Below are 27953 nucleotides of genomic sequence, written 5' to 3' on the forward strand. Positions count from 1 at the left end.
CTTAGTGTCATTTTACCCCATATTTAATCCTTTACTTGACACGATTTTTTGTGCCCTTCAATCGACTTAATAGCTCATTTAATTACTAATTCATAATAATTATTCGTGTTAATTAGATTTAGTAATTAGTCGGTTTATTATATAATATTAGTTTTATTATTATTTTTATTAATTATGATTTATAGGTAGGGCGGAATAATAAAGAAGAGAAAGCAAGGCGAAATAATGAGACGAAAATTGAAGAGCAAAGCAAGTTGAGACGGGTTTTACTATAATAAAGAGTGAACAAGTCAAGCAACAAAGACCAAAGTCGACATTTGACTTTACAAAAGTCAAGCATCCCCCCTACTACTCCATCATCATCAACCTCACTCTCCATTGTTGCGCTCCTGCACATCAGCTACAATTTTCGCGCACGACAACCAGCAGCGACGACATCAACACCATCAAGCAGCTCCTTCACCTCTAACCCACTAGCAACCACTGCCAAACTCGTCATCCTCCCACAACACCCGAGTTCCCATCACCTCCGACCTGCAACAATTCACCAACATCAACCAAGCCATCAGCTACAACCACACATCAACAATTCATACCATCATCATCATACGACTGTAAGAATTATCATATTAATTCTCTATTATGTGGACCTAATTACTGATGTCAGTCACTCTAATAGATAATAGCTAAATATGATGTTTCGGGTTTTTAGTCGGAGTAATAGACTAAGTGGATTACGATTAATGTTTACAGGCCATTAACATATTAGGCCCACTTATCTAATTATGCCCCTCCTGCCACCTATATAATAAAAGCTACACCTGTTTGTGGTTTTAACCTAATTCATTATTCATTAAGAGAAACACACAAGAAGAGAATTAGAGAATAAGGAAGGCAGGAGAAGGCAAAAGATTGGAGTTTATCTTCTTGTTGATTTCAAGGAATCTCCTTATCAGATCTAATGACTACTCCACGTAAGTACTCATCTGTAATTATCACTGCAATCAAGATCCTCTAAATTTATGTTTACATGTGCTATCAGAGCAGGATTGTGATTGCAGTTATAGTTCTGATTAATGTTTCAATTATGCCTTTTGAATGAAATTAATGTTTAATTATGATGTTATTATTTTCATTCATGGTTGATTGTTTACTCGTTTGATTATGATTGTTTCCGCTGCCCTAATTGAATTATTTCAATTCTTATGATGCCCTAATTGAATTATTTCAATTCTTATGATGTCCTAATCGAATTATTTCAATTCGTATTATGTTTATATTTTATTGTTTATGGTTCTTGATCGCACATCTACACTGTTCACCGACAGCACTATTCACGAACACTGTTCACGCAGAAAGTTACTGTTCATCAGTTTTGAGTGTCGGATTTTGATGTTATAATAATGTTTTTCGAGTGTAAATGGCGTTCTAAACCAGACAGCATAGCATGTTTAGCGTTTTTAAGCCTAATTCTGACGTCTTCATTGAGTTTCAGGACGTTTTTGGTTAAAAATTATGATTTTTTGTTTTATTCATAATAGTTCTCGATCGAGCTAATGTTTCACTCGATCGAAGCTCTTAAGCATGAATAAGTTCCTTCTCACATTATAGTTTACGACACCTTATGTTTGATTATGTATGCTCGTGTGATATTTATGTTATTAAGTACATAAGTTAATATAATTATCATATTGTTGTTGTAAGTCTACATATTATTTGTGTAAATATATCATTTGATATCGAATGTAAGAGACTTTTGCATTATGACAAGTTGAAATTCACCACAGTGATTTCATCTCGTACGCGATCAAATCTCATAATGGAATCATATTGAACATTCACAATAGGTTGAGGTTCGCCACAGTGGACTCAAATTATGTAGTGAATTTCCGACTAAGCATCTAATGGGGTAAAGTAACTTGTATTAAGGTTTTACCCACAGGTAACCTGACATTAAAGTAAAACACCCATTAAGGAGAGTAAAGTAACTTGTATTAAGGTTTTACCCACAAGTAACCTGACATTAAAGTGAAACACTCATTAAGGAGAGTATACTCTATTATGAAATTAAGCATGTGTAGGTTGTCCACAGATACTATACTTGCCTGATAAATGTTTATGAGTTACTCATTTAAGTTTCAAGTCTTAGTCATAATTGCTATTGTGTGTTAAACTCAAAGCCTAATGTTTTGAGCATTGTTCATAATGCAGTACCGTTGCAAAGCTCTCTCAATAATCGTGTCCAATTTGTTCCACAACTTGATGGTACTAATAACTCGAATGGAAAGAGCATCTCGAGTTATATTTAGGGATCCTTGAACTCGATCAAGTGCTATGGGTCGGCTCGGTGAACCACACGATGCGAGTAAAGAAGTACTTGAAGAGTATAACTGGTGGAAGAAATCTGATAGTCTTTGCCTAAAGTTTTTGCGTCTTACCACCGCACCAAACATTAAGTCCTCCATTTCGGAGAGTGTAACACGACCCGGTAAGTACATGGAAATCATTAAGGAACGCTTTCAGACTACCGATAAAGCGGTAGCTGGAAGGCTTATGTCTGAACTTACCACTGCTAAGTATAATGAGAGTGTAACCACCATGCAGCAGCATGTGTTACACATGACTAATCTGGCAGCTAAGTTGGGAAAACTGGGCATGAAAGTTGAGGATCCGTTCCTCGCCCAGTTTATCATCAACTCTTTGCCTGATAAGTTTGACGCTTTCCATCTTCATTATAACACTGTTAAGGAAATTTGGAGTGTTAATGAATTGACCAATAAACTGGTTCAGGAAGCAGCAAGAATCAAACAGAAAGATGAGGCTGATGCCTCAAGTAAGAGTACTGGCTTATCCCAGGCACATCATGTGCATCATGTAAGCGGGAAATCTAAGGGTAAGTTTGGAAACAGAAAGGGCATGAAGTCTGGCCCTTCTGATAAGCTGTCTGGATCTGGCATAAAGAAGGATATTAAGAAGCAGGAAAGTTGTTTTTTCTGTAAGAAACCTGGGCACTTTCAGAATGACTGCATAAAGCGTAAGAATTGGTTCGAAAAGAAGGGTAAGCCTTTGGCTTTAGTATGTTTCGAATCAAATTATGTTGAAGTTCCTTCTAATACATGGTGGCTAGATTCAGGCTCTAATGTGCATGTTTAGAATTCCTTGCAGGGATTCCTTACGACAAGAACCATAAATCCAAATGAGGCCTCCTTATACATGGGGAATAAAGATAAAGCCTCCGTAGAAGCCATTGGAAGATTTAGCTTAGAATTAAGCACTAGATTTAAGTTGAAGTTGGAGGATACCCTTTATGTTCCCTCCTTCGGACGCAATTGAATTTCAGTTTCTAAGTTAGATAATGATGGTTTTAAATTAAGTTTTGGACAAGGTTGTTTCAGTATGTTTCGAGACAATATTTTTGTTGGTTCTGAAATTTTGGAAAACGGATTGTATCGAATTTATTTAGATAAATTGTTTTCAGAATCTCTTTGTGTTTCTCATAATGTTTCCCTGCATAATAATGTTAGTTCGAAACGTGGAAGGTCTAATGAAAGTTCCTCCTTCTTGTTGCATAAACGTTTGGCCCATATTTCAAGAGAAAGAATGAGCATATTGGTTAAAGACAATATACTACCTTCTCTTGATTTTACGGATTTTGGGACGTGTGTGGAATGTATTAAGGGTAAGCAAACCAAACACACCAAGAAAGGGTCCACAAGAAGCACTGCTCTTTTAGAAATTATACATACAGACATATGTGGTCCATTTGATGTTCCCTCCTTGAGCGGAGAGAAATATTTCATCACCTTTATTGATGATTATTCACGTTATTGTTATCTTTACCTTTTGCATGAAAAATCTCAATCAGTAAACGCTTTAGAGGTTTACATTAAGGAGGTGGAAAGGCAATTGGGAAAGAAAGTGAAAATCGTAAGGTCAGATAGGGGTGATGAATATTATGGCAAATATGATGAATCAGGACAACATCCTGGTCCTTTTGCAAAACTCCTTGAAAGTTTGGGTATTGTCCCTCAGTACACAACTCCTGGTTCTCCATGGATGAATGGTGTTCTTTGAGAGGCGTAATCGAACCCTATTAGAGGTGTGAGGACAATGATGAGTAATACCAATCTACCCATGAAGTTGTGGATGCATGCCCTTATGACTCTTTGTGTATGTTGGAAATCGGGTTCCCAGTAAAGCAGTTTCAAAGACACCATTTGAACTGTGGAAAGGATGGAAACCGAGTCTTCAACACTTACATGTATGGGAATGCCCAGCAGAGGCACGCATTTATAATCCACATGAAAGGAAGCTTGATCCTAGAACCATTAGTGGTTTCTTTATCGGCTATCCAGAAAAGTCCAAAGGGTATAGGTTTCTTGTCCTACACACAAGACAAGAATTGTTGAAACCGGAAATGCCAAATTCCTTGAGAATGGCGAAGTTAGTGGGAGTGATCAGGTAAGGGATGTCGTCGTCAATGAGGTTAGGGTGGCAATTCCAGTTCCTTTGCCCCCAATTTCTATTGATGAAGTTCCACATAATGATAATGTTGACTCAGTCAATATTGTGGAACCTAATGTTGATGATCCTCCACTCCCGAATGATAACATCGCCACTAAGGTTGTTGATACAGCACCTGAAATAACATTAAGAAGGTCCACAAGACCTAGAAGGCCAGCTATTTCAGATGACTATGAAGTATATCAATGTGAATTTGACATTAGTGTGGATAATTATCCGGTTACGTTTTCACAAGATATGAATAGTGATGATTCCGATAAATGGATTAATGCCATGAAAGAAGAGATGGAGTCTATGGCTAAGAATGAGGTCTGGGAGTTGGTCAATTTACCAGTAGGTCATAAGGCTGTCGGCTACAAGTGGGTCTTTAAGACCAAGCGCGACTCCTTAGGTAATATTGAACGACATAAAGCCAGACTGGTAGCTAAAGGCTTTATTCAGAAAGAAGGCATTGATTATAATGAAACCTTCTCTCCAGTTTCTAAGAAGGATTATTTACGGATCATTTTAGCTTTAGTAGCTCATTTTGACTTAGAGCTACATCAAATGGATGTGAAAACGGCATTCTTGAATGGGAGTTTGGAAGAAGAAGTCTATATGGCTCAGCCTGAAGGCGTCATTATTGATGACAAAGAGGACAAAGTCTGTATATTAAAGAAGTCCATTTATGGGCTTAAGCAAGCTTCTCGGCAATGGTATATTAAGTTCCATAATACCATCACCTCCTTTGGGTTTCAAGAAAACACTATTGATCAGTGTATATACCTGAAGATCAGTGGGAGTAAGTTTGCATTTTTGGTCTTATATGTCGATGATATACTCATCGCAAGAAGTGATTTGGGACTATTACATCAAACTAAAGATTTCCTATCAAGCAACTTTGAGATGAAAGATATGGGAGAGGCGTCCTATGTGATCGGGGTGAAAATATCTCGAGACAGATCACAAAGGACATTAGGGTTGTCTCAGAAAGCCTATATCATGAAGGTCTTAGAAAGATTTAACATGGTAAAGTGTAATCCCAATGATGTTCCTATTCAGAAAGGGGATAAGTTCAGCTTAAGTATGTGTCCTAAGACTGAACTAGAACGAAATGCCATGAAAAACTTTCCTTATGCATCTCTAGTTGGAAGCTTAATGTATGCGCAGGTCTGTACAAAACCTGACATAAGTTTTGCAGTGGGTATGTTGGGTCGATATCAGTCCAATCCTGGAATGGGTCATTGGAGTACGGCTAAGAAAGTTTTAAGGTACTTAAAGGGAACAAGGGACAAACTGCTCACTTATAGACATACTGATCAGCTTGAGGTTATTGGATATGCTGACTCAGATTTTGGAGGATGTGTGGACTCAAGGAAAAGCACCTTTGGTTATGTGTTTGCTTTAGCTGGGGGGCAATCTCCTGGAAGAGTGCTAAACAGACAATTATTGCCTCATCCACTATGGAAGCTGAATTTGTAGCATGCTTTGAGGCTACTATTCAAGCTTTATGGTTGCGGAACTTTCTTTCAGGGATTAGCATTATGAATTCTGTTGCAAGGCCGCTGAAAATTTACTGTGATAATGCCGCAGTTGTCTTCTTTTCGAAGAATGATAGGTATTCTAAAGGTATAAAACACATGGAAATGAAATACCTATCAGTTAAGGAGGAAGTTCGGAAAAACACTGTCAATTGAGCACATCACGACTAGTGCCAATATAGCAGATCCTTTAACTAAGGGGTTACCTCCAAAGACATTTTTAAAGCATGCTACTGATATGGGTCTGGAGGATAATCATTAAGGCTTTTCGTTTGTGTTTGGATCATGCTAGTGTTTTGTAATGATGACACTTATGTTTTGATTAATCAACTTATGTTTTCTTATGATGATGGTTTCGAACGATTTTTCGTATCGTATTATTGTTATTGTATACATTATTATTGCACGATTAACAGAATCAGTCCTTTTCCTCAAGGACATTATCGGGGATTATGTTTGCTCCTTGTACAGACTGATTATTCTAAATGATTGGTCCGTAGTACATGGAAGTACCACTTCTCTTGTATAGTAGTGTTTCCGCCATGACTCAACCAGTTGTTCGGAATGATCAGGGTAATTAAGATAAACCCATTATGTATTCATTTAGTTTTCTGCGCGACTTATGACTCTGTTTGCACGTGACATTATGTTTAGGTCAGTAATATGGTCCAAGTGGGAGAATGTAAGAATTATCATATTAATTCTCTATTATGTGGACCTAATTACTGATGTCAGTCACTCTAATAGATAATAGCTAAATATGATGTTTCGGGTTTTTAGTCGGAGTAATAGACTAAGTGGATTACGGTTAATGTTTACAGGCCATTAACATATTAGGCTCACTTATCTAATTATGCCCCTCCTGCCACCTATATAATAAAAGCTACACCTCTTTGTGGTTTTAACCTAATTCATTATTCATTAAGAGAAACACACAAGAAGAGAATTAGAGAATAAGGAAGGCAGGAGAAGGTAAAAGATTCGAGTTTATCTTCTTGTTGATTTCAAGGAATCTCCTTATCAGATCTAATGACTACTCCACGTAAGTACTCATCTGTAATTATCACTGCAATCAAGATCCTCTAAATTTATGTTTACAACGACACCACTTGCACCACCTGCATCATTCCCATACATTTCCATTTTCTTTCCTTTGCTCGGAATCGGTACTTGCGGCTGTTCCTCTGCATTTCATCATCAATTTCCATCTCACCATCATCACCATCCCTCGGCAAACCCCGTTCCATTCTCGCCACCTTTCATCATCTTTCAATTAATTCACCAATATCAGCAACAACCTCGCATCAACCACCAACTCCACTCTCCTTCACCAATTCGAATACGGCACCGAAATTCGACATCGGAGTTCCTCAATTCGTCCACCACCATTATCACCTCCAATCCGCCATACCAGCCACCATCTCGCCACCACAAGTCGAAACCCAACCATCCGCGACAACCACAACCCCATCGTCACATCACAACAACCACCATAGCTCGAATCACCCACCACCGCTGCTACTTGAACTCGGTATCAAAACCAAGTCAAATAGAAGCAATTGGGTTTTAAGTCGGTCAACCGGCTGCCTCCTACCCAACCGGCTGGGAATACGCAATTAATTATTCCTCATTAGCAGAGAAATCCCTACCGGCAAGCTCAACGACGGCCGGCCTGACGGCTCATAGCACAAATCGTATCAAATTGATCTTCTAGCCGGGGCACCGGCTGCCGACACCCCCACCGGCTCCCACTACCACCAAATCGCTCCTTTGCTTCCAGAGAATCCCCAGTCGGTTACCTAACCGGCAGCCGGTGGGCCGTCTGGGAGATCAATTGCTGCGTTTTCATCCGTTGATTCACCCTTTTGCTCTTTTGCTTTTGTCGCGTTTTCAATTGTTTTGGAGACGTGTCGTGTATTTTTGGTCGATTAGTTTTGGTTGGGGAGGATTAGAGTGTTTATTACTCCCTCCTATTCACTATATTCTTCCCCTTTCCTTTTTGTACAAGAAATAAGAAAGTGAATTTGGACTACACAAAACACACTACCCCACATGCAATTTAATTTGGACCACACAAATAAACCCAAAAAAGTAAATAGGGAAGAAAACCCGAATAATCGGAATAAGGAAATAGGGAAGAATATAGTGAATAGGAGGGAGTATTATTATTATTATTATTATTATTATTATTATTATTATTATTATTATTATTATTATTATTATTATTATTATTATTATTATTATTATTATTATTATTATTATTATTATTATTATTATTATTACGGTTTTTCTATCCTATGCCCACTAGGCATAGGATAAGAAAACAAAAAAGAAAATAATTAAATGATGTTTTTATGGGAACTTGCAATATTCCATTATTTTTACTTTTCGTTACAAGAAATACATTAATTTATTTCCTTTTTTGTTTTCTTAACCTATGCCTAGTGGGCATAGGTTAGAAAAACCCTTATTATTATTATTAGAGAAAATTATTAATTACAGCCTTTTAAAAACCACTTTTTGAAAATTATAGCCTTATATAATTTTTTTTGTAAATTACAGCCATAATATCACTTCTGATCAGAAATTACATCCAAAACATTAACTCCGGCGGAAAATTGACGCAAATTTGAATTTTGGCGACTTAAGTTCATTTTTTAAAACCAAAATACCCTTACCTTCAACCTTTATAACCCCTTATGTTCATCCCCTTCATGAGATTACACAACTTCATCTTCTCTCTAATTCTCCATTTCTTCAACAATACCACCTAATTTAACTCACCCATTTTATTTAAATTCTACCCTAATCAATTTAGTTGAACTCTAATTCTATTATTTCCATTTTCTGGGTTTGGATACTTCTAATCTAATAAATTCTGGAAAAAAATTGATTTGTTCAACAATTTGCTAAAAATACCCAAAACAAGTAATCGAGGAGAGAGATTAGAAAAAGTTATCAAAGAGAGGAGATGATGGAGCTGCTCTAAACAAATGACGGAGGAGAACCAGGCTTACGTCTTTGATGAAGAATTTCAGAAAGACGAGGGGTTAGGTTGTCATTTCAGATTGTATGTTCTCATCTCCCAAACACTAGATTTGACCCAAATATGTATTTGCAAATGAAATGTCTATTCTCAAACATACCATAAATTAATGGGTGTTCTTCATAATCAATTTCCCCCCAAAAATAATTAGGGTTCTTCATGTTTGGTAATAATGGTGAGGAAGATGAGAGGGTTTGGGGTTAAATGAGAGCTAAATGATAGGTAAAGTGAAAAGATTTGGGTAAGTAGGCAAACAAATATACAAGGGTATATCGGTCACTTTTTGACAAAATTCACCGGAAACGTCATCGTGGTGCAATTTTCAAAGAAAAGTGATATTATGGCTGTAATTTTCAAAAAAAAATTATATAAGGCTGTAATTTTCAAAAAGTGGTTTTTATAAGCTGTAATCAACAATTTTATCTTATTATTATTATTATTATTATTATTTTTTTTTTTTTTTTTTTTTTTTATTATTATTATGCGCGCAGCTTTCATTATAATAAAAATAAAAGGTTTACATGAAATTGGTGGGGAGCCGAGAAACAAGCTGGGCTCCCACACCCTTAGCAATAGTAAAGCTAATACGAGTAAAAATGTAAGCGGCTACCCGAGCTCCAAAGATCCGAGATACCGAGAATTTTCGGATCCGCTTGAGCAAGGCAACAAAGATCCGAACTCAACTCCCCAAGTGAAGAGAAAGAGAAAGGTAGGAAACCATAACCTGCTACCGCGCACAAATCCCCATACTTAGCACACTTTTGCCGAGCAAAGATCGCCGACAACCCGGCCCGACACAAAATCCGCTAACCCGCCCGAGTCAAAGGTGAAGAACCCGTCGGTCGACGCACACATCACGCCCCCTGTCCCAAGAATAAAGCAATAAATCCGCAGGACGAAGAGAGCCACCATGCCCATCAACCAAACCGATATCAACCTCCTTCCCCGCAGAAATACCAGATCTATAGCAGATGTCGAAGAGAGTGTCCCGGACAAGGTTATGCCGATGTTTAACGCCCACAGTACCAATGAGACAAGAAAACAGCATGGTCCCCAAAAACATCCCCAAAGCCAAAAACCCGAGAGCAAGCGGGACGGGGCCTAGATACCGAGAATAACGGAACACCAGGCGATACCCAAAGACACTACGGTAAGTCCTCCCGTTCATAGTCCGCCCCAACCCCGAGATAGGAACCGCACGTAACCAATCGAGGAGTGAGAACCCCGCCGAGACCGCCATAGAGCGATCCGGCGAGGTGTCAAAGAAAAAAACAGACTACGAGGCAAGAGCAACCGTCGTGAAATAAATATCTGCCAATTTCTTCATAAGTTTGGGGGCAGCAATTTCACTAGGGTGACCTAATATATCAGAACCTGTAGTCGCAGTAAACACCTGTGCGGCATCATCAAAAGCAGGGCCAGCAGCTACAACACGAGAAGGGCATTATTATTATTATTATTATTATTATTATTATTATTATTATTATTATTGTTTTTTTTTGCAGGAAAGCAAGGATCTTATATATCTTAAAATGGGAAAATGATTACAAGACCCTATCCAAACTTCCCTACAAAGGAGATCAAAGAGACCCCCTTAAGGAGAGAAAAAACATAACAACAAACAAAGAAACCAGGTGAAAAACCTAACAAAAAGCCATCCTAGTACTAATATATTGTCGGATAAGAGTACTAAGAACAGCAGGGGGCGTTGAGCCCCATTGAAGATCCTAGAATTGCGCTCCTTCCATAGGTAATAGACCACAGCAACAAGCCCACATCTCTGCCTGCGATGATGCCAGCTTCTACCCTTGATATCAGAGGTAAACCAGCCATCAAGCTGGACCAGAGAACAAGAAACCAGTTGGACCTGCAACCAGGTAGACACCTCCCTCCAAACAGTCTGAGAGTAAGGACAGTCAAAGAAAAGGTGCTCCAAATCCTCCCCATGGTGCTCGCAAAGGACACACCTGTTCACAAGGACGACTCCCCTCCTAGCCAGATTAACAATGGTTGGGAGCCTATCCAAAGCAGCAAGCATACAGATAAAGGAATGTTTAGGTAAACAAGCTTTATCATGCACCACACCAGACCATGGGATTAAGTCTCCATGCTGCCTAAGTAGCTGATACATCAAACCAGTTTGAAATTTATCCCTTAGAACACAACTCTGAAGTAAGGTCATAGCCTGCACATGGGTTCCAGCAATGGAAAGCAGAAGATTCTTCATATGAAGCACATTATTCCAATACAAAGAAAGACTAATACTTGGAGTACCATACCAAACACTAGCCCCTTTGAGAATGTAAGTGGTCACCCATCTAGCCCAGAGTGAATTGGGTCGATAATGAAGTTTCCAAATCCATTTCATCATTTGGGATCTATTCCAACTAAGGACTTCTTTTATATTAATGCCACCTTCCCTCTTAGGTTGACAGAGGGCAGCCCAACTGATGAAGATATGCTTCCTTGTACCATCCTCAATACCCCACAAGAAGTCCTTACAAATTTTGCGAATTTTCTTGATAATTCCCTTAGGCAAGATCTGCATGACTCCCAAAAATTTTGAAGGCCAAAAATAACAGAATTAATAAGAAGAACCTTACCAGCATAACTAAGAGCATTGTTAGGCCAGTGAGTAATTCTAGCTTTAATCTTGTCAAGGAGGGGTTGATACATATCAGTGGAAAGCCTAGCATTAAACAGGGGAAGACCCAAATAACGAAAAGGCAGCTGACCTTCACTAAACCCAGTTGAACCCAAGATAAGAGCCTTGACATCAGGAGCCACCCCACCAAAATAAAGACAGGTTTTGGCAGGGCTAGGCTGCAGACCATAATAGGCAGCAAAAGTAGATAAACAGTTAGCTACAGCTTGTACTGAAGGAGGGCCCCCCTTGTAAATACTAGTAGGTCATCTGCAAACACCAAATGCGTGAGATTTAGCTGTACACACTTTGGGTGAAATGAAAAACCTGCATGACGAGGTAATCTTCTCAGTATTCTAGAAAGAATTTCCATACAAATAACAAAAAGATAAGGGGAAAGAGGGTCCCCTTGCCTCAGACCCCTTTTGCCAGGAAAGAAACCAGTGACCCCTCCATTGATAGATAAGGAATAGTAAGGAGAAGTAATGCACCCCATAATCCAGACAATAAACTTCTTAGGGAAACCCAGATGAATAAGTATATTGTGAAGGAAAGACCAATTAACAAAATCAAAGGCTTTTCTGATATCCACCTTCAGCATACACCTTGGGGTGATATAAGCTCTACCATATTTAACCGTTAATTCTCTAGCCATCATGGAGTTATCAGAGAGATCCCTCTCCTCAACAAAAGCTGCCTGTTCAGGGCCTATAATGATTCCAAGCACACTTTTCAATCTATTAGCAATAACCTTGCTAACAACCTTATAAAAGGTAGTACAGCAGGCTATAGGCCTAAAGTCCATAACAGTAGCAGGGGTATCAACTTTGGGAATGAGGACTAGAAGAGTGGAGTTAGCTACCCTTGGCATAATCCCAGTTTGAAAGTATTCCAGGACAACAGCTTTGAAATCTAGACCCACAGTATCCCAAGCATCCAAGAAGAACCCATAAGAGTAGCCATCAATGCCAGGGCTCTTGTTTCTATCAATGGACTTAAGGGCCTCCAGGATTTCCTTATCAAGAATAGGCTGGATTAGAGCATTACAGTCCCCAGGGGAAAGAGTGCCCTGAGAAAAGAGATCCCTAGGCAGCTGGTCAACAGTAGATGAGGAGCCCAAAAGTTTCTGGTAGAAGTGAACAAACCCCTGAGCAACATCTTTCAAACCCTCACACACACCATCATGCTCATCCTGAATTCTTCCAATAGTGTTCCTGATTTTCCTGGATGAGATACAAGAGTAGAAAAATCTGGTACTGGAATCATTAAACTCAGATATCATGAACCTTAGCTCTCTGATATAAGGCCTCCATCTCAGCTCGTTTAAGCAAAGTATACTCCTGCATGCATTCCTTTTCCTTAGAGTGCAAAGAGGAGTCCATGGGATTGTGTTGGATATCCATCTGACAGGAAATAAGAGACTGCTTGGCTTGCTTAACCCTCTCAGCCAGGTTACTGAAAGTGTTGGAATGCAGTCTCTTAAGACCACCTTTGAGTCTTTTCAGTTTATGGAAAAGATTATTAATCCTACCCCCACTACAAGAAGCATGCCATTCATGATGGATACAATGTTGGAAGTGGGGTGAGAGAGCCCAACAGTTCATGTATCTAAATTGTTTTCCACGATTCCCATGAGTAGCCAGAAGCTTAACAACCCCTGGAGAATGATCAGAGACTCCAGAAGGATGATAGGAAGCAACTGAAGAAAGAGAAGAGAACCAAGTTGAAGAGATCATAATACGGTCAAGTTTAGCCCACCTTAAGCCATCCCCTTGCTTATTGTTCCATGTGTAGTGGCACCCTGTAGCTGGATGATCAACCAGGCCACAGTCCTCTAAACATGAGTTAAATTCATTCATATCAGCAAGGTGGAAATGAGCAGTACCCAATCTTTCATCCACTGCCCTAACCACATTAAAATCCCCCATACAAATCCAAGGATAGTGAATAGAGACTGAGATAGTTTTAAGAGTATCCCATAACTCCTGTCTTTCATTTCTAGTATTAAAGCCAAAAACATAAGTAATATTGACCACATTTCCAGTACTAAAGTGAGAAACTTCATAATGGATATGCTGAGCAGAGGTGGAGAGCACTTTTAATGCAACAGAGCTGGGTTGCCACAAGACCCAGATCCTACCATTAGCATGTGCACCAGAATTATGAACCAATCTATAAGATGAAAAACTCCTATTATAAATCTCCTGAAAAGCCTTAGATTTGACATGTGTTTCAAGGATAGCACCACAGTCAATTTTATTCTGCAACAGAAAGCTAAGGCATTCCTGCTGTTTTAAGGGTTCATTTAGACCCCTAATGTTCCAAAATGACATATTCATGGGCAGTAGGGGGCCCTCCTGGTTCCACTACAAAACCCAAGTCCTCTATCACCACATCAACATGCTGACCAGATGTCCCCTCATCTAACAGTAGAGACTCATTCTGTAAGACTTGGAACCTGTTCTCAAGATTTGTAGCCACACTCTTAGGAGGAGAGGGTGGCTTCTGTTTCTGTTGCTGTGTGCCAGCAGGCTGAGAAGCAGTCTTAGCCAGATTACTAGGAGCAGGAGCAACAACAGATTTCCTCTGCTGCTCAGCCCTTGGTCTGAACACCTGCTTAGGTTTAGGTGGTGCACCCACCTTACACCTATCATGTGTATGGCCAATCCTCTTGCAGGCAGAACAAAAGTGAGGGAGCCACTCATATTCAACCTTTTGTAAATGGGTACCTCTAAAAGGTGAGTTAATTGTAATGGCCTTGGGTAACTCTTTTGAGAGATCCACATCCACCAAAATCCGAGCAAAAGCAAGCTTGCTTTTATTAGTAGTGTGCTCATCAGCACAAATGGGGACTCCCACAGCACTAGCCACCTTACTCAAAGCCACCTTAGACCACAGACAGGGATCAAGGTTTGGAAAAAGAACCCAAACAGGCACATGAGAAACATTCAGCTCATCCACAACAGTAGGGCTCCAAGGTTTGAAAACTAATGGGTAACCATTTAAATTCCAAACATCTGAACAGATTTTTTGCATATCCTCCGCACTGGCAAACCTAAAATAGTACCAACCCTTGGCAAAGTACATAACCTCCGGTGTTATAATATGAGTCCAATGCTTACTGATCAGAGTTTCAATTTGGGTCAAAGACGATTGTCTACCCAGCACAGTCCCAACCAAAGTAGTTTGCCAATATTCCACTTCCTTCACAATATCCTCCTCCTCAATAGTCACAGTTGTATCAATTACAGAATCCACATAAGATAGATTCATACCTGTCAAGGAATTCCTCAAAGCCTGAGTATAGGTTTTCTTAGGCACAGAAGGAACAGGTTGAGCAGGAACCACCGGTGGAACCAAGGACGGAGAACCCACGCTAGCCAACGGAGAGCCAGACGACACCACAGGCTCCTCCGTAACAGATTCCACCACCACATTAGCCGCATCCGCCACTGGTGGGGGAAATTCAGGAAAATCATCAACCACAACACCAACCGAAGAAGACCCAGGTGCAGCAACATGGGTAGAGGACCCCGTTGCCTTCGGCGGCCGGCCCCTAGCCATCGTCGAAGAGGGACGAAACAAAATAGCGGCGCAAAATCGCGAAAAAAGGGAGGTTTTTAAGAGAGAGAAAGAAGAGAGAGGCCGGTTATTATTATTATTATTATTATTATTATTATTATTATTATTATTATTATTATTATTATTATTATTATTATTATTATTATTATTATTATTATTATTATTACTACTACTATTCTTCTTGTTGTTGTTATTGTTGTTATTATTATTATTATTGTTGTTGTTATTGTTGTTATTGTTATTGCTGTTATTATTATTGTTGTTGTTATTGTTGTTGTTGTTATTATTGTTATTGTTGTTGTTAATATTGTTGTTGTTGTTATTATTATTGTTATTATTATTATTATTATTATTATTATTATTATTATTATTATTATTATTAGTTGTATTAGTGGTTCTATTAGACTAGTATAAAAGATACAAATACCTTACACCTTAAAAACATACACTACCATTTTTAGAATAAAAAATTAGACTAGAAAATTAGAATAGCTTAGATTATTACTCTCTCTCAATATTGTAGAACCCTAATATTTCCTTTCTCATTTTCATTCAATAAAAAGTTGTAATCTTCCTTTAATTAATAGTTTAATTCTTCTTTAGTTCATCCAAGTTCTTCATTTCTCAATAGTTTACATTTAATATTTGGGTTGTGTTTGGAAGACAAGAAGAAATTCATCTTCCATTATTGTCCAAGCTTGTTTCTTTCCTCTTTATTGGTACAATTCTCATCTTTTATTTACAATTACTTCATTAGTTTACATTTCTTATGTTGTTTAATTGTTATTTACCCAAAGTATTAAACTTTACCATGTTCATCATGTTTGGTTGTGTTTTGTTGCAATTTGTTGTTAATTTCTCACCCATGAACATGTGTGAGTAGTCTTATCTAAGGTCATGGGGGATCTTGGGTGATTAAAGGGGTAAAATTGGGTTATTAACATTTGAAATTGGGTAATTAATTGGTCTTACTCTTGTGCATATGAAGTGCTCGATGAAATGTTTGAACGAAAGTTTGAGTCTTTCATTAACATGTTTAAATTATCTTGGTGCATTATGCTATTATATGGTTTAATAAGTGTTTAATGAGATGTTTGAATGAAAGTTGGAGCCTTTCTTAGACATATTTGATCCATCTTGGTGCATATGCTATTAGATAGTCTTTATGCATGTTTGTGATGAGTTTGTCTCAACTAAGTGTAGACTTGTTTGTAAACCCTTACTCTCATGCCTATGAAATGTTTGATGGATTGCTTAAATGAAAGTTTGAGTCTTTCATAATCATGTTTAGTCTATCTTAGGTCGAAAGACAATGGAAGGCCTATATGGCATGGTCGAGACGAGTTTTTCATACTAAGTAAATGCTTGCTGGTTAGCTCTAATTGACTAAGAAATTAGGATCATTCATAGGCCTTTATCATTACCCATTTCTTGTTAACAACCTTCTCTTCCCCGACTTACCCAAGTGAACCCAAGGACCTTAGCGTTCATTCATTTGATTAGAAGCAATTTTCATTTAGCTTAATTTTATATCTTATTTGCATCTTAGTTTACAAATAATCAACCTCTTTCATTTGTTTGACTAAACTAAAGACTTAAACAAACCAAGTATCTAACCCCCGCCATCTTTGTTTTCGACCCCGATTAAATACTACTTTTTAATTGGGTTTATAAATTATATTTTTGATTGGGAAGTGACGGCAAATCCCTATATCACCTTCTAAGGAACGTCCTTCACGCTTCCCGAGGTATGACTTCTGCTCCAAATCTCCGTCTCCTTAAAATGCATGCAAAGTGGGACGACTAAGGCATGATTCCACTACTTTTAGGTCCATTTCTGTAATTAAGATAAAACAAACTAAAGTAGCCAATTCGGGGTATTTTGCAATACAAAGCGATAGAAATGGCATAGAAATGCGTGCAATAAGAGGCAAAAAAAGTCTATTTAAATTACACGTATAAAAAAAGGACGAGGTTTTACCCGAGACCTTAGACTCCTTTGAGAATCCTTTCGTGGTGGATGTAGTTGACCCTTTTGAGGTTGATGGAGGACTTAACGATTTTCATTTAAAGGATAAGTGGGATGAACCCCCCCCCCATTTGCGATGAGTCCTACCACTTAGAGTTTTCATACCACCAATTTGAGACCATTCATGATTATAATTTATGCACTAACAGTTATTTTTATGGTCTTAAGCATGATGCTCCATCTCTCCCTGACGAGTGAAGTACGGTGGTTCTATTTGAAATCTCTCATGGACAATTTGGTGAGATTAATCCTTTCTTGCCTTTGATCTTTCATGCTTATATCTTATCAATTGCTTACATATGCTTGTGTATTGCTCATGCGCAGAAATATGATCAACTTCTAAGGGCGTTGACATGCTTTTTAGAGGACAATGGATATTCATTTCGGGAAATCGCTTTTATTTGCTTTTGTTATTAATTTTCCGCAAATTTAATATTTTCGTAGAAATAGAAATAAAATTACTAGACTTGACGATGTTTATTTTTGTGGTTTTTAAGTGAAAAATGAAGAAAAGGAGTCTCGATGAGGTTATGCACGCTTCCCTATGCACAAAACCCCGTTCGGGGTCGTAACTTTCATCAACGGGACGGAATAAAGAATTACGGAGAAAAGTCAAAATTGGTCTAAACTTGGTCAACCCCGATCGGGGACGCAACTTTTTCCGAAAAAAAAATTGCCAAATCACTTGCAAACATTATTCCTTCATCAAACTTTCAATTTTTGGCCCTTTTCTTGAATTATTGATGAATGGAAGAGTCCCCCGAATACGTTCTAGCTTGGGGGGAGGCTAGCTAGTCTAATAAGTGTTCTTTACTTTGCATTTTATTTTATTTTCTCGTAACCCATTAAATATGACCCCTTGTCCTTCTTATTTATGTGCTTTGAACCATTTTTATGGTTTAGTTGGGTGATTTACATGTTGGCACATTGAGAATAATGTTGTGTTTAGTTTGGGGGGAGATTGGATTTGCATTGTAATTGCATTTAGGAAAAATGTGAAAATTTTGAGAAAATTGTGTGTTTTTGCTTGCTTTTAGCCTACTTTCCCTCTTGTTTATCCTAATGATAGTTTATAGCTAATGATTTATTCTTTTATGATGAGATAATTGTTACATGTATGGGGATGTCTTGACATAGTAGGTGGGAGATGGAAAATGAATTGAATAAGCTTGATCTTTACTATTGGCGAGCTACAAAATTGGTAAGGTAGAACCTCCTTAGACTGACGCATCCATATCCGGTCTCTCTTAGGTGAGTGTAGATGCCTCCTTATGGTGTGTGTTTCATCAAAACGCAGAAATATGGTCTTCATTTCATCTCTTTATAAGCATGCATTCATATGTTGTTAGCATTTTGGAGTCATTCACATGATTAAAATTGCCTCTTTGAACGAACCCCTTCACAAAATTGTTCCCTAGCTACATATACACTAATTGCCTACCTTGTTGAGCGAGTAGCTTTGATTAGTTGTGTTTGGGGGCTCATTTGGGATTTGTTTTATTTTGAAAAATCATTGTGAGCTTGGTCTTAATGCTCTTGAAGAAGAAATGAGAAAAAGAGAAAAAAATGAAAGAGAAAAAAATGGAAAAGAATGAAAAATGATGAAAAAATGAAGAATTGAAATGGAAAAAAAAATGAGAAAAAAGAAATGGAAAAGTATGAAAGAAAATGAAAAAAAAAAGTGTGATTTGAAAAGAAAGGAGAAGAAGAAGTTTATGTGAGAAACTCTCATGCATTATTCACATATTTTGGAGAGTTTACTTATGATTTGTATTGTAATTTGGGATTAGAATTGGGATTGAGCATCCATACATTTGGTTGTTGCTAGTTTGACATTAGCTCCACAATCCATAATTCATTTGTTCCCCTTTCTTACCCATTACATATTGCCTTCTTCTTACCATTTGGCTTCTTTTTCATGCTTGCATATGATTGCTTTTGGCTTGTAGTTTTAAAATGTTTACCATATTAGATTACAAGCAAATTCTCATGAGTCGAGGATAAGTGAGTGTTTTCATACAAAAATGTCCTTTCACATACAAATGAGTTTGAGTTCATCGTGAGAGTCCATTAGTCAAAAGATCATGCAAGAGCTTAAAGGTTCATTCAAAGTCTTTCGTGCTACGCCGTCATGTAAATCTCATCCATGTTCTTGCTTTATTCCCATGCCCATATTGTTTCGGGTTTTTAATCATTATACATAGCTTGTTTTGGGATATTGAAATTGATGGGATATGGTTTCTTGCTTAGGGACAAGCAAGGGTTAAGCTTGGAGGAGTTTGATAAGTCCATTTTATATACACTCTAACCCCATATTTTAGCTCTATTTTACATGCTAATTTGCACTAATATTAGTGTTATTGAGCTAATATTGCATTCTAGTTATATTTGCATGGTTTGCCATATTTTGTAGGTATTTGAGCTTTTAGGAACATAATTCTACATATTTTACAAACACTAGAAGTAAGGCTAAATAGAAGAGCATGATGGACCAACCAAGAGATGTTACATGGATTTGCATGCATAAAGATATGGATTAAAATGAGAAATGCAAAATAAGGTCTTATGCAAAGTCAAGCCCAAGATTTGAAGTCCAATTAAGGTGGAAACTTTGGATGCTTAGTGAAGCTCTGGATGCTAATATCACATTTAACCAAGTGAATTAAGATGGAATTAGTGGCTCACTTAGGATACTTTGATAATTAATCAAACAATTAAGAGAAAATATTTGGGGTTGACCCCTTATATTTACTCTAAGTTTCACCCATCATTTCCTATATAAAGAGTGTAGACTTCAACACTTCATACACACCATTCCATATACATTTTTCACATAATATTCTCTCTAAGTCTTAGGTTAGTTTAGTCTTTAGTTTAATTTAGTTTAGATTAGAACTACTTTTAGTTTTATGTTACAAACATTTTACCTTAAACATTTCAATATAATTTCCATTCAAGTTTATTTACAATTTACATTTCAAGTATTGTTCTTCCAAGTTTCATTCCCATTTCCATTGTAACGTAATCCTATTCATATTTTCATTATGTTCATCATTTTATTTGTCATTAGTTTAGTTTGCATTTTGATTATGTTAGAGTAGTTTCATTTGTCTAAGGAGTAAGGGGAGCCATGCATGTTTAAGTAATATGTAAATGTCAAAATGAGGATAAGTTAATATTGTCTAATTGTTTCTAACACATTTTTGCGCCACAACGTTTAATCTTTGGTTATTAGCCGTAATCTTAGATTAAGTTTGTTAAATCATTCTATAAGTTGAGAGGCACGGAATCGGATTAGACTAAGCATGTGTAGTAGGATGACCTAGTCATAAACGGGAGTTTCTCTAGGACTCGGTCTATGGTTGTGATGATTTGAGAAATGTATGTTAAGCATATGATGTAGTATTTCCTATCACCAACAATATTTATAATCCAATTTAGTAGTATAAATTGGGGTCGAACCACAAGGATGGAGGAGTTTCTACTTAGTTTAAAAGCGAGTCTAGTCTAGTCGGAAAAATGAAAGGAGTTGATTTAAACTACTAGATTTAACTAAAGCAAGCGATTGAGATGAACTGTATACGATTGATTAAAAGACTAGGGCTTTTGGGTTCATCTAAATGGTTTAAGGGCAAACATGATGATTTAAGGGGTCAATGGCGAGGGTTTACCCTAGGTACAGCAATCAATGTCTTGACTTACCTAAAGATGACCACTAACTTTCATTAAGCATCACACTTCTCCTAAACATACAACAAGACCTCCATAAACTTTCATTCATAGGGGAATTAAGCAATAATGAAGAAAGGCATGTGCTTTCACTCACACAATTCATCAAACAACTTGTGTGCATGGATAAAAAAGATAAAACAATTTACCAAAGACCCAAATAATAATCATACAATTATACCCATTAATCCCATTTAGACTCCCCCTAAACCCTAGAAGAATTTCTACTCACACATATTCAAATGGTTCATACAAACAAATGGAGAAAAACAAGTAATCAAAAGGGAGGACATGGTATTAATTCTAACAATGATAAAAGACAACTTGAAATGTAAACAATTGATTAAACAAGTAAATAAGAAGAGAAATGTATCAATGATGAGTAAAGATGGTTGCTTTGATTGAACTAATGAAGAAAATCCTTCAATATATCCCAAATACAACCCAATAACCAAATGTAAACAATTGATAATAACTACTACTAAGTAATTGATATTGATTAAGGAAAGATTAGTGCTTTGATTTAGAAAAGATTGCATAAATTAAGGAAAATTTCAGATCTAGGGTTGTGTGTACAAATGATTAAGGGAGAGGGTATTTATAGGTTGCACCATAATTAGGGTGAAGTTACAAATGGGCTTTAAAATGCGGAGATGAGCTCCCAGTCGGTCAACCGGCTGCCGGTCTTATGACCGACAGGGAGTTTCCTGGAAGAATATTTCATTTTCAAAGTCATCAGGTGTCCTTAGCCGACTGGCCGGCTGGCGGTGCTTGGCCGGCTGGGAGTGCCTTGGCTTTCTCAATTCCTCGTTGACTTCCTAGCTCTTCTTGCACTCCCAGCCGGGTAGCCGGCTTCCGGGCTTATGACCCGCTGGGAGGTCTCTGTAATTTTACTTGATTTCTTTCATCCCCTCGTTCTCCCAGCCGGGTAGCCGGCTGCCGGTGGCTTGACCGGCTGGGAGTTCTCTGTAACCTCTTCCAAATTTAGCGGAGTTGTATACATATGAGGTCCCAGCCGGCTGACCGGCTGCCGGCCTACCGGCTGGGAGTACAACTCAGCTCTTCTTCCTCCTTCTTCCACATTTAGTCTATCAAAAGACTTTTCTTGGTCCGATTCTTCCATTTCTGCTCCAAATCCTGCGAGACGGCCATGGTATCATAGACTAGGGAATCAAGCCACAAAAATGCAATGCAAGACACACAAAACCAACTCAAATTGAGTCGGAAAACATGAAAATAGAGAGGAAAAATGGTGCAATTAAACTATATCAACCTCTTCACACTTAAACATTACTCGTCCCCGAGTAAGTCCAAAATCAATGCACAAAACACCAATATAATAATCATCAAGAGTGTGTGCACAATATAAGCATCACTCGATTATTCTACTACATAAGCCGATCGAGTATTAGCGCACTCAACGCCCTTTCAACTCACGTAGTCGCGCTTATGAGGTAAAGCACGACTCATGAGGCAAGTGAGGTCTTGCAAGAAAAATGCGACGCATTCAAACATGTAAGCACAAAAATGAGAAGTAGAATGCATCAAATAAAAATGGTCCACTTCCTCATATAAGGGGCCGAATTTTCAGCTTCAAAAACATGGTCTCGGTCGAAAAATACCATCTCAGAGCTCCAACGGTGGTGCCAACTTCCTAAGGGTGGCGTCAAGTGACCAAGTGTGACCGCTAGGGCTCAAGAAACAAATTCAAGAGCGGGAAAAATGGGAAATAGAGTTGGTTCATCAAGTCTACGGACCGACACAAGATTCAATCAAGGTCCATGACTAAGAGGACCTAGGTCAACGACATCCTCACGATATAACTCATCACTCATTTAGAGACCGGGTGTTTTTGTACAAAAAGTACCCAAACACTCTCCTGCTACGACTCGTGAGGACGTGTCCGCAATCTAATCTGTAAAACAATCCTATGATCGAATGGGTTACAAAAGATGAGAAATGCACGTAGTATGAAATAAGTTTGCACCGGGACTAGGGAGAAGGACAAAACGGTGTTGTTGCAAGCAACATTTGGACATGAGAGGCTCAAATCAAGAATGGTCCACCTACCGTCTTTCCTCCTCTTATTGCAACACATGAGACACGTCTACACTCGGCCCTTATTTGAACACAATGGATAACGTCTACACCCTAACAAAGAATTTGAAACTCAAACTCATGCAAAAATTTTCTAAACCCGATTCACTTGGAAAAACATCATAAGGCCAATTATTTTGCAACGGCTTTTTCTTCCCCAAAATGATGAATAGGGGAGTTGCATGCTCTTTTTTTATTTTGCAACAAGCTAATTCTTTTTGAATTTTTTTTCTCAAGACTTTTCAAATTTTCTATTTTGTTTTTTATTTCTTCATTTTTTTTCCCAAAACCTCTTATTTATTTACAATTGCCAAAATACCAATACTCCGACCCAAAAATGGACCCAAGACATCGCCTAGCTCACTAACTACCAACAACGACTCGTTCTTGATTAATGAAGGTTGTTTATGGGATGTAGTTCATTTTTTGGTTATGCCAAATGAAAATAGGTTAAGGCTCGAAAGGGGTGCATGCAAAAAGGGAACTAATATAAAGGGTCAAAATAAGGCTTATTTAGGCTATGTGAGGCTCAATTATTTGTAACAAATTCATTTCATAAAATGTCCATGAAAAAGAGAGCAACCCATGATCTAAGGATAGGATGACACACTTATGTGTCTAGACAAAACACGTCTCACAAGGAGACCTACTCACAATCCTAGAATGGGGGTCGGGTATAAATGTACCGACCCCAAAAAGGCTCTAATCCTCACCTTTGAGTAGCTAAGTCGAGATTTAGGCCTAGTCTACGGCCTTTGATCTCATAAGGTAATCAAGACTCAACGAACGGTCTCCATTTCCTATGGCTAACCAAACGGTCACGGGCACGAGCCACGAGGAGGGAGAAGGCACAATCGGAGCGTAATCATCCTAGGGGCATTTGACTCCCTTCCTAGACCATGTTCTTTCTTTAAAACCTTTATTTACAAACCGATGCAAAACTTGAATTTGAAAACGTGTATATACAAGAACATATGCATGCGAAATTTGAACATAACAAGAATAGAAACATGCAACAAGTTGACTAGACCTAATAGCACATCAATACCAACACACCAATCCAAAAGTTCCCAGAAGGAACATCCAAGGCATCAAAATTCCCATCCTCCTTCAAATATGCAAGATATATAAAGAAAGAACGGTAGAGGAGTAAGAGATTAGAACGAGTTTACCAAGCGGTCTTCTAGATCCTCTTTGCCTCAAATGGTCGCTGTATGCCAAAGGTTAGTCAACAAACACACATATATATATACAATGCAATATTTTTGTGATTTTTAATTTTTTTTCCGATTTTTAGAGAGTTTTTGAATTTTCTTAAATTTACAAGAATATAATGATATGAACAAATATAGACAATATTCATAAAGTGGATATTTCCCTCCCCACACTTGAAATGTACATTGTCCTTAATGGAACAAAGTATAGGGAGATAAAAGGGAAAATAAGCAACATATTTTTGGTGGTATTTGTACTTTTTCGAAATTAAAGAACATGTTTTTGGATTTTGTGAATATTTGAAAATAAATAACATGTTTTTTGTATTTTAAATGATGAAATTTCCTCCCCACACTTATTTATTTACATATTTCCAATGGAAATAAATGTGTGGAGAAAATTTTAAAAAGGAAAGACATGTTTTTGGTATTTGTAATATTTGAATAATAAGAACATATTTTTTGTGTTTTGAATTTTTTTTTGGAAAAGTAAGAAACATGTTTTTTTGTGTTTTTTTTAGAGCCTCCTCCCCACACTTATTATTTACAACATCCAATGACGGATGAAGTATGGTTAAGAGGCAATTTTTAATCAAAATAAAAGAACTTGTTTTTGTATTTTTGGTTTTTTCAAAATTAAATAACATGTTTTTGTGGAATTTTCAGTTTTTCAATTTTTGTTGTGTTTTTTCAATTGGGATGCAATGCATGAACTAGGCTAAATGCAATATTGAAATAACAATGCAACTATGCTAAATGGATGCAATTCCTAAATGTGACAGTATATTACAAGATTGAAATCTAATGCAAGCCTAAATGAATGCAACTACATGATTCTATTCTACATATCATACAACTAACTAAATGCATACAAAATAGAAATATGAACGAGAAGTTTGGATTGTAGGGGATCATACTTGACATTTAGATTGAAAGGGAGAGAAAATGGCCATCATTACTAGGCCCCATCAAGGTCGGTGTCATTCCCATCGTCATTATCATCATCATCCTCATTCCCGGCTCCAAGCTCGGATTTAAGAATAAAATCATCCGCATTCATCGGCATGTCCGAGCTGAAATCCCCCGTCTCCATAGTCGTATCAATGAACACCCCCGTGTTCCCTCCCGATCCACTAGCACCCCCCTCCCTGAATATGGAAGGAGCACCCGAGAATCACCTAGTGTCGTGTCCCTCCTCTTGAGTGAAAGGCGGGGTGGGAAAGACCGGGGCGCTATAATAATCGGGACGTAAGTTGATATCGCCATAAAGGATGGTCCCGTCCTCCGGATGTCCACCATCCGGAAATAAATAGTAAGAGGGCTGAAGGTTGGAGGGGTGGTTGTACTTGCGCCTCATGAAGTCATCATAGACCGGAAATTGACCAAGTGAGTGGTCGTAATAGATGCGGTCCATGCGTTGTTGAAGACCAAACCGCTCACTAGCGGCGGTTGCCATACTAATCTTCATTTCTTCCATGAAAGAGATGAGGTCGCTATGGAGGGGAGACGGTTGTTGAGGTTGGTGACTAGAGGAGACTTCCCCTTGTTGGAAAGGACCGGGAAAGAAAGGAGAGCTAGGCATAGCATACCGCAAGGTGGGTCTAGCGGGGATGGGTTAGCGCTCACGCGCATAAAGAAGGTTCGGGTTTTGTTGTTGGGCGACGTTAGGGTCTTCGAGATCTTCAATCTCAAGAAAATAATGTGGTGAATTTGGCACCACCTTCATCTTGTCGGGGTTGGGGAGAGCAATCGAATTTCTATCTACCCCGCTCACTCAAATTTGCCAATATTTTTTATTGTCATTGGGGTTTCACTTGATACAATTTAGATTGTATTGGATATAATCTTTTTTCAACATTGTTTCCCTCATTATGTAGTTCATTCCGTTCAAGTTTAGCTTCCGGAAGAGTCGTTTGGCAAGGTGGGTGATGAGTCCACCCACCATAATGTGATATGATTGGCCCGGAGAGTTGCTTAGGCGGTGAAGGTGTAAGGCTAAATGATGAGCAATGTCAATTTTGAAGGTAGTGGGGTTGGAACAAAGGTAAGACCCGAGAATTTCCAACTCTTCCGTTCGGAAGTTGTGATTCTCCTCACGGTCGAAAATAGTCCACCCCATGTACCTGTGCCAAATTCTAATGGCGACATTATGGACCGTGTTAGCCGCTCTTTTGAAGCAAGGGTTATCGTCAAGACCGGTGATAACCTTCCATAAGGCCCCATGGTTAAAAGTCTCGGGGGCTTTGTGAGGGGAGCTTGGGTCTATCCCAAAATGGGAGGCAAAAGTCGGCAAAGTTAAGGAGTAATCCTTATTCATCAATCGGAAATGCAAAAAGGCGACTTTTTGGTTTTGTCGATGCTTGTCAATTCTGAATGAGCTCAAAAATTCCCAAATAAGACGGGAATAAATCTTTTCATGAATGTCATACATAAATTTCATACCCACACCCTCAAATAATTCTTGGGTCACTCGGTCTAACCCTAGTTCTCGCATGGATTGTCTATCAATAAATCGAGTTGGGGTAAGGGGGAGTTGTTTGAAGAGTAAAATTTACCTTTCATGGTGACGGAAGAGAACTTAAGGTCCGGGAATGCCGGATCGGGACTCATATCGGATGTCGTGGCCGCCACCATCTCGGCTTGTTGTAGAGCCAAATCCCCCTTTCTCACTCTCTTTTTGGGTGCCATTGGTGTTTTTGGTAGAGGGTTAATGGAGGGCTGTGGTGGTTTGTTGGTGTTTGATTGGTGTTTGAAGGTGGTGGATGGTGATTTGGGGGAAGAAGGTATGAAGATTAGAGGGAGAAAGGAGGAAGTAATGTCGTGCGAAAAGTGAGGATTGTGGGTGTTTTTTGTGTTTAATTAAGCGTCAGAGTACTCCCAGCAGGTCAGAAGACCGGCTGCCGGTGCCCTGGCTGGGAGTACAGGCTATTTTTTTGAAAAGATTAACAACTTACAGGGGACTCCCAGCCGGTCAGAAGACGGGCTGCCGGTACCCCAGCTGGGAGTACACCCTAATCCTCATTCCCTCACAATTGCTTTCCCAGCCGCTGGGCTGGCTGAGACCTCTCTCTTTCTATTTTTCGCCAATATTTCCGTAATAGGGTGCTCCCAGCCGGTGGACCAGCTGCCGGCCTACCGGCTGGCACCCCCGCTTCTTCCTTTTCTTCACCAATTTAACTCATATATCCACTCCCAGCCGATTAGACGGCTGTCGACCGGCCGGCTGGGAGACACCTCCTCTTGATTCTCAATTTTTCTTCAAAATTTTCCAGAAACTTCCCAGCCGGTCACAGGACCGGCTGCTGGGTACCCGGTGGGAATACGCTCACCCTTATTTCCTTCAATTTTCTTCTCAAGGTTACAGCTAACTCCCAGCCGGTCAGAAGACCGGCTGCCGGTACCCCGGCTGGGACTTCACTGCTCACATTTTCTTCAATTAGCCCTTAGTTCCATTTCACTCCTTCAATTGGCCTCGAGATGCGTGTTTTCGTCTTTCTAAGCCGACTCATTAAGTCGGGAAAAAGCTAATTGAAGGTTATACACTTGTTCTTCATCAAAATCTCGACTT

General features: G+C 38.6%; 1 protein-coding gene across 1 annotated transcript; it reads right to left on the minus strand.

Annotated features, from left to right (window-relative positions):
* Positions 1-10684: 10684 nt before the first annotated feature.
* Positions 10685-15298, minus strand: LOC141600823 (uncharacterized). Its single transcript, XM_074421077.1, has 5 exons — positions 14066-15298; positions 13073-13995; positions 11994-12957; positions 11689-11913; positions 10685-11632 (listed from the first exon to the last, which is right to left on the minus strand). The coding sequence occupies exons 1-5, from the start codon at positions 15296-15298 to the stop codon at positions 10685-10687; spliced, it is 4293 nt and encodes a 1430-aa protein (XP_074277178.1).
* Between the last annotated feature and the right edge of the window lie 12655 nt (positions 15299-27953).

This window comes from Silene latifolia, chromosome 9, assembly GCF_048544455.1.
Source record: "Silene latifolia isolate original U9 population chromosome 9, ASM4854445v1, whole genome shotgun sequence".
NCBI lineage: Eukaryota > Viridiplantae > Streptophyta > Magnoliopsida > Caryophyllales > Caryophyllaceae > Silene > Silene latifolia.

Coding starts and splice junctions, on each gene's coding strand:
- LOC141600823 (XM_074421077.1), bottom strand. CDS start 15,298: ATGGCTAGGGGCCGGCCGCCGAAGGCAACGGGGTCCTCTACCCATGTT. Junction 13,996..14,065: donor CCCCTACTGCCCATGAATAT/GTCATTTTGGAA, acceptor TTTCTGTTGCAG/AATAAAATTGACTGTGGTGC. Junction 11,633..11,688: donor CTCTTAGTTATGCTGGTAAG/GTTCTTCTTATT, acceptor GGAGTCATGCAG/ATCTTGCCTAAGGGAATTAT.